Consider the following 11,723-nt stretch of genomic DNA (forward strand, 5'->3'; position numbering starts at 1 on the left):
AGCAGGCACAATCCTGCTGCACTCCTTCTTGCACGAACTGCAGCGTGTCCAGAAGGAATGAAGTCCGTCGCACAGAGAGAGAGCGGGGAGAGAAGTTAAAAAGAGGTGAATTCCTGTCCCCCACACAGCTCTCCATCCACTTTTGGCTTTTTTCGTTCACTGGAAATGCTGGTGAGAACTTCTAGGTAATTTGGTCTTTAGAGAGGGGAAAAACATTTCCTTTTCTTGTCTCCCCCTAATCCACCTTTCGGGGTATCCAAATAGGAACTTATGAGACCATCTAAAGGAGAACCCGTTTTAAAATTTTGACCCTAGTCAGCAATGAACTTTGCAAAATGGTCAAGGGTCACTGTCCACATAAAAAGGTATGAGGACCAACAACCAGTGTTGCTAACGACTACTGCTAGCAGATATTGAGAGACGCACATAATTCACGAAGGCTAACAAAACAATTAATCATTAAACATAAGTGTTTTTATTTTAGAGAAGCTGCTGGAATTGCCAAAAGTCAGGAATAATTAAAACTGAATTATTATTATTTATACAGTTGCATATCCAACTGTGCTTAAAGCCTTACGCTGGACCTCACCGAACCAGATGCTGTATATAACAGTCCCTGCACAGAATTTCTAATGCATTATTCCAGTACCAGTGATATAGTAAATTTGATTATTTTAACTGAGCACATGAGTACACTGGTGCTTTAAGCACCACTGTGTGGTTAAACTTCCTCTCCGCTTCCTCCACCTGAACAACCAGTTTAATTAGGTCACTCTAGTCTATTAGTGATTAGATTCCCAACTTTTGAAAAGTTTAGTACTATTAGGAAATATTTTAATGTAATTAAGTATAAGTTCTATACCACCAAGGAAGTATTTCCATCAATATTGAAGATACATTTTTCTCAATCCTTTCTATTTTGTGCTTGAAAAAAGCATTGGTGTTTTACTGGGTTTTTTAATGGAAAGAGCATGTAGCTAGAGGGGAAAGCATCTGGCACCTGATAACGCCTCAAGATGTCTAACTGACATTTCAGTTGTCACATAAAACAGTAAAGCTGCTGGGGTTTGTCAATATTCTAGCTCGTTATGAATTTTTATTGTTTCCATGTACTAGACAAACTATATTTGTGCTCTATTCTTCAATCAAATATGGAGCTAGACAGCGATGTAAAAAGGGAAGGAAAGATTGAAGGCAGCAGCAGGGTGTGCGATCCCAATCCGTTGTGCTTTTGAGCAGCGCTCCTGGTGCCACTGAAACATTACTTTGTGCAGGGAGATGGAGTCTAATACAGGCACATTTTGGAGCAACTTCCACATGTTTACAGATCACAATGAATTCAGAAAAAGAAAACCCTCACGTCCTTGCATTTCTGACTCTGGAGCAGACTTCGAACACGGGCAAACAGGGTGAACTTTTCATTGTTCATTTCGCTTCAGAAGCTGATGAAAGTGGAGCGTCGGTGTATTTAAGAGCTATTTGCTCTCTTTTGTCAGATCTGGTCACTGCACTAGTGAAAGCTGGGAAAGGACAAAGTCGCATTCTTCCATCCCAACAGATTTTGGCAGGGAGCAGCGGTGAAGAATGAAGCCATTCATTCGCCCCTTCCCAGTTCTCATTCTAGAAAGATTTCTCTTTTTCTCTGAAAGAACACGGATAGCTAGATAAATATTTCCCTATCAAAGAAATCAATAAAGATTGATTGATTGCAAGTGTAGAATTATGTAAAGATGATTGTCAGGCCACCTCTGACCCCTGATGGAAAATAGTTCAAGATTTTTAATTAACAAAGCTGAAGTGAGCAGTTCATTGGCATTTGACAGTGTCACTTAAGAAGTTCACGATGCAGCTCTGCCTTCATAAGCAGAAAGGCTAATGCTTTCCCCCGATGCATTTTACCAAACCTTTTATGTGCTATAACTGTTTCTACATAGGTAGGTATCTTATGCACTGGTAAAACTTCAGGGAGATGAGACATGCTGAAATTTGTAATCACACACTTTCAGAGAGAACACTGTAACACTTGTTCATCTGAGGTAACAGCAAGCTCCAGGATCTAAGCTCACTGCAAGGTTTTAGTGGATATATTGCAGTCCCATTCAGTTCAGTCAGAAGAAGGTGCCATAAACACCGCTTTTACAAATAGGTTACGAACAGAAGTAAGCAGGAGGAGAGCCAATAGGTACATTTTGTAACAAACACCATAAGTGGAAATTTTTTCTAAAGCAGCCTTCAAAAGCAGGAAACAAAGTGTTTTTAATAGTTATTCTTAGGTCGCTTTTTTCAGGACTCATTTCCAAACCATAAACCTTCATCTCTAATCACAACTGGCTATGCTCATTTGGTGCTACTGTAACCTACACGTTTTTGCAATTTGAAGCATACAGAATTTAAAGTATACAAAGACAGTCTCTAATGTTTGTCTACCTTTTTAAACAAACACTCTCAAGTGACCTCTTGGTAAGCTACATCATAGGCTGAAAAGCTTTATTCAGTCTTTTCTGCCCGAGGAAAACCACTGATGATCTACTCTTATGTTTTCATAATACAATTTGCACTCCCTTCTTGAAAGCTGAAGTCTCTTTTACCCAAAGAAAGAATCATATTGGCATACTGTTGATCCATACATCACGTATTTCTCAGTCATGCAAATGTTCTTGCTCTCTAATCAGGTTACTACCACCCCAGTATCTGTAACCTCTAATATCCAAAGTTACTTGGCACCTCATACGACAGCAGCTGGATAACTGTGACTGTACTGTATTGGCCGCTGTTTGTTAGATTAGCTCATTACAGGAATCTTATCTTGCTTACTATATATCAGCCACGATTTAAAAACCGCTAGAACACTTTTGCTCCATTCTCTCTATTTAACCAATTAAATGTTTTTTCCCCTCTTTGACTGAACTAAAATGGAGCTCAACCGGCAAAAATATTCTGAAATAAACTCTGCTCATTTGCTTTAGTTTATGCGGAGGCAGTGTTTCGGCATAACAGGACCTATAGGCTACTGACTAATCTTCTTAGAGACCTGGTAATCTTTGTAATGCACTCACCAAGCAGAGAGGTGCACAAGGCATCCCTGACAACAGTCCTTAAAGGGGACATGAGCCAAACGGCCTGCAGCACCAAGCATACCAAGCAGCAGCCTTCTCTCACACGGAGCCGGGGGAACAAATGCTCAGGAATGGGCTCAGCCCAAACACGTACTGCTGAACACCTCTCTTGGCACCCGGTTCATTTTACTATTGAGGGAGCAAGAAAAATCATATCTGCTTCACCGAAAGTTAGATAAATCCTCGGGCCTCCCTGCAAGGGAGGGTAGTACAAACAGAGATAACACTGCCAGGTGTTTTACTCTCTCTGCTTGTTCAAAATGCAATAAAGCGCTAAAGCTTTAACACCGGGGGAAGCAGAGTAAGGGAAATCTAAATTCCAAATTTTTTAAAGCTCATTAAAAAAAAAGAATAGTATCTTGCATGGGTGCAGTTGTCTGATAACCGGGGAATCTATGAAAGTTCACTGCTGCTGTAAGGGAGGATTCCCGTCCTCTCCATCCCTTCTAGCAACACTACTTATTTTCACTATGGCTCTGGCATTTCTTTGACCCCTTCCATGAACCTATTTAGCTCATGATTTAACAACTTAAAAAAACAAAACAAACAAAACCAAAAAAACCCAACACCTTAACAAAAAGTTCAAAACAAAAAAGGCAAAAAAATTTTTGTTTGCCATTTTGTAGGCTACATTGGTTCACTGAAACATGCAACGATTCCTGGAGGTGACGGAGGAGAGAAGGAAGCCGGGGAAGGAAGAGCAAAAAGGAGTGAGGGAGAAGAGAGCCCTCGCCCTGTTCAGGGCACTGAAGCTCGTACTTTGGCTCAGCTGCCCGTGGAAATGCAGCCTGACTTCCTCAAAAGGATTTATGAGAGCACTAAATCAAACCACATCACTCCTCTCTATGTAAACCCACAGAGCACTAACACCTACTTTAGAGAGCAGGTAAAAACTGGTTACTTAACAGGAGGGACGGATCACCAGCAAACTTGACTCAAAACAAAACGTCAAAACAATGTTCTGGGAAGGTTACCAAAGGCAACTGAAAAACACCAGGAAAGCAGCTCACCCCCTCAAAAACGAGGGTGAACTATACAACACCGTACACTTGGGAACCTACAGATAAAGACAACTGAGGAACATTTCAAGCGGTTATGCCTTTTACTCCCATTGATTTTAGAAAATTTCACCAGGCTGCAGTCTGCATATGTACACATGCCCCTCTGCCCCCCATCTTTATCTCACTGCCCTGTCATACGCAGGTTTATATGTTACAAAGCATTTGTATTTCCTTTACTATCCCCAACATTACTCACTTGTATTCTTAAAAATCTTGCAAACGGCTCAAGGTAAGTGGAAGACTGTTCAGAATGATTTGAACAAAACTCAGCGACTCTGCCAGGAAGAATGAAGCCCAAGTACCTGTATGTTTATGTTTACGTTGGGACGCTCGGCTGGCACGGGGCTGCTGCGCTCTGTCTCCAGCTGTTTCAGTTTTATGAATGCGTCTTCAAATGCTGAAAAAGACAGAAAAGATATCTTCCTAATGTCACTGTGGAGTTATTTGACTTGTAACTTGCATTCTTCCTGAGTACTAATTATATGGTTTTAAAGTTGTGGAAAAAAGCACAGGGACAGGGAAGCTACTTGCTCAACCTTGAATGCAACTTTCAAGCCTACAGACTGTATGTACCTAATCACAACACTCTGCACTGCTGCAAGTTCATTTACCCAGCCATCCTCACAGCGAACGAGCAAGCAGCAAGAGTTAATTGCTCAGATGGTTGCACTTCACTGTATTTGTGGCTAAAGTCAGATCCCATGAAGAACTGTAACTTTTCCCTTGCACCTCTGTCCTTGGAAATGAGCTGCTTCCAGCTGAAACGGGGAGAGCTGACTGACTTTGTTGTCCCAGTGGTGGGCAAAACTGTCCTTAGGCATATAATCTAAGGGAGCCTTCTAAAACACTTCTGGATTTTTGTAAGGAAAAAACCTCCTAACAACCTAATCAGTTAACTTGGACCCCACACGTCATGATAATAGGGAAAAATCCTTAAGTTTGCTTACGATCAGAGTCTGCTTTTTCAGCAGCCGTTTCCTTTGTGCCAGGATAAGGGCAACTAACAGCCTCTTCTGAATCTCCTGTTGCCAAGCCAACAACTGGACGGCCTACGGCATCATCAACACAAGTTTCTGGCAACTCCGTGCTGTCTAGCAAATCAACAAGAGGTACACTGCAAAGGCAGAAAGATGGGCACAGATACGCAGAATGATGTTACCACTCTTCCTGTAACAAGAAAAAGCTTTAACACACGCAATCTCTTTTTTCAAGCTGTCTTCTGGGAACCAGACACATTCTGTAAAAACTGTTTCAGGTAACTAATAGACATTCGCTTTCAGTGAGTTTGAAAAAAAAAAAAAAGGGAACATTTCATGTCTGTAGAAGAACTGACTTCATAACAAAACAGGTCCACACTGCCTGCTGCTTCATCACATAGCAGTGGAAAAAGAGAAGAGAGGAGGAGGGAAGATTTTATCCATTAAATACACTTTTTGGAACAAACATCTGAAGTTTTTCTAACAAAGTCAAGGTACACTTTAGGATTTTTACAAGAGAAAAAGATAAATTAGGGGAAGGGAAGTTGATACTGTTCACAAAAAGCTACTTGTACAGCACTTTGCCCAACACTTGTAAGCAGAATAGAGGGCAGAAGGGTGCACTGCATAGGTCTGCATTGACACTATGTTATGGTTAGGCATACCTATAACTAGTTTCAGTTTTGTTAACTTGGGCAGAGACATGAATGAAACCTTAGCAGTCACAATATTTTAAGTGAACCACGGCATGTACTCTGTACCCTGTTAGGATCACTTGTTTCACCTCCTTTGCTTTCTAATGGAAATGTCTCCTTTTTATTTTGTCCTGCCATCTGTATTTCCAATGAAAATAGAAAAACAATTACAAAACCAAAAGTTATACTATGATGCTTATGTTGTGCAGTCAGGAATCTCATCTCTCTTCGAAGTTCAGGAACAGCTAAAGCCATCCTAACAGAAAACTGTAACGAATATGGAAAAAACAGCTGCTGCAGAACATGATGGTTAATCAGACAACCTGCGCACACAACTGCAGTTTGACTGTCACCCATTTCAATCAACAATCACACTTACATACAGTTTGGTTGCAATATTGGTTTAAGAAGAAAAATCTATCACTTTTCAAAGTCCTGTCCCAAATACGAGAACAATGGTACCAAGCAAGTGTCCACCACAAGAAAACTTACCCTTATGCACGGACAGAGATGCTTCCTACTTGACAGTTCAGACCAGCTTCTCCCTTATCGCTAACAGGTTAATGCCCCCTGCCTCCCTCAGCCCCTGGAATTTGGAAGCAGTCCCCTGTTGTCACTAGTGGCTCCAGGGAAAAACTCCTCCCTCCAGCTTAAGCACCCAAAAGAATCCTTCCAATGTTAAATATATACCTCTGGAAACAGATTGCAGGATGTCACTGTTTTAGTGCTAATAATGTACAAATCATCTTAAGACAATTAATTGCCATGAGGCAATCTGAGGTCACTTGCTTGATTCTCTTAAAGCGGTGGAATAAGAAGCTACTAGCAAAGCAAATAATAGGAAACTTTTCAACCTACTGTACAGCCTCTCTGTGCACCCATAATGGGAAATGGCAAGCAGCAGATAGTCTTGCAAAGGGGGAATGATGGATACATAGAATTTCAATTATTAGAAGAAATAGGCAGGAATAGATGCTCTTCCAAGTAAGGCAACAAAGAAAGTGAGACTGAATCCCATACCTTACTATCAGAGGATGCCTATGCATGAAAGTGAAAATGTTTTATAATCTTCACATGAAGCCAACACTTTTCTTCCTATTTGCTGACAGTTTTCTGTAATATTTAGTATGTTTAAAAACATATTAATGTTTAATAATGTTTAATATGACAACCAGTGTAGGAAGTTCAGATTTTGCCTGCAGCACAGAGAGGTGCTGATGCCATGACATGTTGAAGGAACTAGGTATAAGCTCCTACGAACTCCACATAAGAGAGGTGATGTAGAGCACCAGTAACTCTTCTTTGTGCTGTAATCTTCTAATGCATTTCTTAGCATTGCAGCACAGTGGAGAGAAAATGCGTGAAAAATGAAATTTATCTTCATTAGAAAATTGCTAGGATAATTACACTAGCCTTTTTTCCCCCCCTATGACAACTGCAGTAACATTTACTAGACAGACAAGAGAGTTCATTCAAAAACCAGCCCACTAGAGATAAGGGCAGTCTTGAAATCTGGCGGCATATTCAAATGGCACACGCAATGTCTAGTGTTGCTCCAAAAGCAGCATACTACTTACACTAAGGTGATGAAAGTTTGTAGAAAACCTTACTGCCATTTGTGCCACGGGATGGAGGACAGCTGAGGTAGCAAGGACAACTGAGGTGAGTCCCAGCAGCTTCACCCCTGCATCACAGCAGGGTCTCAAGGAAACTAAACGAACTTTAGGCAGACCCAAGGGAAGCCTCCTAAGCCAAGATTCAAGTAGGAATTGACCCCATTTTGCCTTCAGACCCACTGAAACACCTACTCAGCCACCCTGAGATAGGCAGAGTCATGAGGAAAGTCATACTAGGGAGACCCTCAGCCACTGGAATTTGCAGGCACAAAAGACGAATTCCCCAGAGAGCATTAAATTGTTCGAGGTCACCCAAGATTCTTCACCCTCTTCAAAGCACCAGCAGGAAGTCTACCATGCAGCCTTCATAAATGGCCAGACTACGGAAGTAAACAGCACAAGATACTTCATTTTCATCACTGCACAGAATTTCTGACTTCTCTTACAAAACGCTGGTGAACTGTCATGCCAATCATAAGGGAAATAATAAAAGGCTTCCCAGGAAAAGTAGGACTTCTACAATAGTCAGTATGCAGTACTCAAGAATGAAACGGGCATTAGCTATCCACGTTCCTGCATTTACCCACATACAAACGGATATTTGAACTTTGCGTAGTAGTAAGTGCCAGGCTTTGTGTCTTCAGAATCAACTTCCATCAGCATATGTTAAGAAATATTCTGAGGGAAAAGCTGATAAATGATACCAGGAGTTCAAGCCATACAAATCATTATGAATGTAGGAATAATCAAAGGGTTTTAGTGCATGGAAAGGTTTGTCAGCCCACTAATAAATCAAACAGAAGTCGTTACATGCTCAGGGAACTCCCACAGTTAAGGGAGTTAGCTACTGCATTATTTCTTCTTTTTGCCTGACAAATATATTGATACTAGTACGTACCATACAGCATACAATGCATAACGTGACTGAGAAAGCTGTCAGTTACAAAGGGTATGATTTTTTTTTTCATTTCCTAGTTGAAAAGCAAAACAATACCTCATTCTAGTTTGTGAGATACAATCTGCAAAATACAGTAACTATCCAAGTCTCTTGCAAAAGAGATAATTCTTTTGCAAGTAATCTCACTTGAAACAGCATGAAGCACCATACAAGCTAATTTATTTTTTCAAACTGGTAGTGACACAGCATAGTTTCTCACACTGACTCTGCAAGGTAGTACAATAGTATGACATTCTTTGTTCATTTCCTTCATTTTGGGGCATTCAATATTGTACCTGAAGGTAAGAAGAGTAGTAAATTTAAGCCTGTCACCTTTTCAGATTATTTTTTTTCCTAAACAAAAATACAAAATATTCAGAAAAAAGAACTTCCTTTTCCATTTAAAGTGAGGAAAGCAAAAGAAAAAATCCTGGGGATGTATGATCCTAAAAATGGAGACTGTTCACGTGCATTCAGTTTCTAATCAAGCAGGCTGAGTCCCATATTTCAAGACTTCTGCTGTCTCCCATTTGTTTGAAGATAATTCCAAATACTGACATAGCATAATATACTCAAGTCAACAACTACAGGAAAGGAAACACCCTTAGGAAAAGGTGCTGGCTGCAGAACCTTTGTGGATATTAAGCAAAGATCTGTCACCACCATACTGTTTAGAAAGACATCCATGTGTTTCCTCAATGCTATTCCTAGAGCACGTGACCTGTCACTGTAAAAATGCAGCTAGGTGTTGTTGGTACTAGTGTGGTACAATTTCTCTGTCTGCTATTGAGAGCTGTCACTTACCCTAGTGGAAACCAGGATAATAATTCTCCCCAAGTCAAGGAAGTCACACTAAAATAAGCCCAGCACAGAGCAAAATCGACCCTCAAGATGTATGGAAGATTCAAAGCCACATGGCAAAAGCATGCAACATATACCATACTAAAACACTCAATTCTAAAGGTAGATGGATTTCAGGCAACCAGGTTTGCTTCCCCTGTCCTGAATCTGAACTAGTTCTGCTGTCATGCAAAAAATCTACTACGAAAACTTTAGCCAAAGCTTTAATTACCAAACTTGCAGTTAATCCCAGGGCAGTCTGTGGCAGTTAGCACACTGCAGGCAGCTGGGACACCCAGGACTCTAATCAGAACTGGTGAGACACCCCTGGAGTGCTGTGCACAGCTCTGGGCTCCCCAGGACAAGAGAAACATGGATATACTGGAGGGACTGCAGCAAAGGGCCACGAAGACAATAAAGGGTCTGGAGCATCTGACATAGAAGGAGAGGCTGAGAGAGCTGGGACTGTTCAGCCTGGAGAAAAGAAAGCTCAGGAGGATCTTACCAGTGTGTAAAAAACCTGATGGGGGGCATAAAGACAACAGCCGGACTCTTCTCAAGCGAGCTCAGAGACAGGACAAGAGGCAATGGGCACAAACTGAAATACAGGAGATTCCACTTAAACACAAGAAAAAACACCCTTTTTTGCTGTGAGGCTGGTCAAACACCAGAACAGGTTGCTCAGAGAGGGTGTGAAGTCTCCATCTTTGGAGATACTCAAAATCTGGCTGGCATGTTCCTGAGCAACCTGCTCCACTCAACCCTGCTTTTAGCATGAGGGTGGACTACATGATCTCCAGAAGCGTCTTCCAACCTCAACTATTCTTTAATTCCATGATAGCTACACAAAACTTCTCTGATATCCGAGGAGTCAGCCACTACTTGCAGTGGCCTGACTACTACATAAGCACATCTGAACTTAAAACTCTGTAATAAAGCAGTGACTTGTTATTGCAACAACTCTCCTGCATTTTAAGTACAAAACTACCCCAAATTCCTCCACTCAAATTAGTGGCGGCTCCTCCCTCATCTACACAGAAATTATACGATATTTTAAAGTTAACACACCTGTTTTCGTTTGCCTATTCTTATGCAACCTCATAAATAACAAATAGGTTTGCAACAAACGTTGTAAACTCCAGAAGTTTACAACATCCACCTTGCAAAATCTAAAACTAAAAATAGCACAACAGATTGCTCTAATCACCTCTGTAGATCCCACAGATCTTTAACATGTAGCTTGCATATCCTTTTTTGTTTTAAACAGAGTTGTAAAATAGAGACTCATATTTCATTAGCAATTTCTTTCTCCCTGTCAGATGCAAGGGTGAGGAGGCCAAGATATCTCGGGCAATATTAAGTTATGTCCTGGCTGAGACTTACTTTCTTGGTTCTTTGGGGCTGGATATCTGAAAACAATGTTTTTGTATTTCTGGGCTCTGTGGCAATTTGAAACTTATTCAAACAATTTGAAAATCATTCAAACACCTTCTTTATCCTAAAAGCCAAATGTAAGTGAATTTTAAAAGCGCTCTACCACAACTTTTCCTCTTTTATTTTTTAAATAGGAAAAGAACGTTGCAATTTAAAAGCAGCTAACTTCAGAAAACACATGGAAACACAGTGCGTTCAAGGTTAAAGGTAGTTCTTCACGTTGTTAAAGGCCCCCAAGAACACCAAAGAGCCATCAAGCTGGAGTCTTAACCTCTGACTTAACAATTAACTTTGTGAATCATATGGTAGGCTGGTGTTTGTCAGGAAATATTTCTGTTTCATTTCAACTGGAGCACAGCAGCAAAAAAGGAAAAAAGTTTTCTAGAAAGCAAAAAAAAAAAAATTACTCTTTGCCTTTTCAGGATTTCTGATAATTTTATTCTTAAAAAAATTAAAATAACTCTGTTCCATTTTCAAACAATATTTTTCAGAAGAGGACTTGTTGAAAAAAAAAAAAGGTTAGTTTTCAGATCAACCATCTATCTTAGATATTTTTAAATAATCATGGTTCAAAAGGAGGGGCAGTTCCATCCTCTGTCTCTCTAAGATTTTTGAAACCACATTATAACCCACTAGTTGCATATGTAGTTTTATTACAAACGTGACTTCCTGCATGGCTCTCAAAGTTAAACCCAGCTAAAAAAAAAAAATAAAATTAATCTTTCAATCATTAAGAAAAACCTTAACACAATTAAAAAGATACATATACTCTTTTTAATGCAAGAGTGACGGGTGGCTTCTGGTCTATATGTTATTTTTTCTTTAAAGACTAAATATCAACAGCACGATATGCGGAGCCTTCGTAATAAAAGGTTTTTTTCCCCCCTCTATAGTCAGCTTTGGGTCCGTTGTCCTTATCTCAGAGACAGCTCAAAATGCAATTTTCCAGCCTCTGCTAGAAAGCAGTCTCAAGCTCCAGAAAGGCCCACGTCTCAGAGACTGGTCATGGTGGTTTGGACAGCATAGGTACCAGCACCGCTATGCATT

At 40.4% G+C, this 11,723-nt stretch overlaps 1 protein-coding gene across 1 annotated transcript in view; it reads right to left on the bottom strand.

The window, feature by feature from the left end:
• The window catches only part of EPB41L5 (erythrocyte membrane protein band 4.1 like 5), a 58,714-nt gene that overhangs the window by 7,344 nt on the left and 39,647 nt on the right, over nt 1–11,723 (bottom strand). The window contains exons 17-18 of the mRNA XM_009327184.1: nt 5,125–5,291; nt 4,480–4,574 (exon numbers count right to left, since the gene is read on the bottom strand). Coding sequence (XP_009325459.1) covers nt 4,480–4,574; nt 5,125–5,291 — 262 coding nt within the window. The remainder of the gene's footprint in view (nt 1–4,479; nt 4,575–5,124; nt 5,292–11,723) is intronic.

Source organism: Pygoscelis adeliae, unplaced genomic scaffold (genome assembly GCF_000699105.1).
Source record: "Pygoscelis adeliae isolate BGI_AS28 unplaced genomic scaffold, ASM69910v1 Scaffold227, whole genome shotgun sequence".
NCBI classification, from domain to species: Eukaryota; Metazoa; Chordata; class Aves; order Sphenisciformes; family Spheniscidae; genus Pygoscelis; species Pygoscelis adeliae.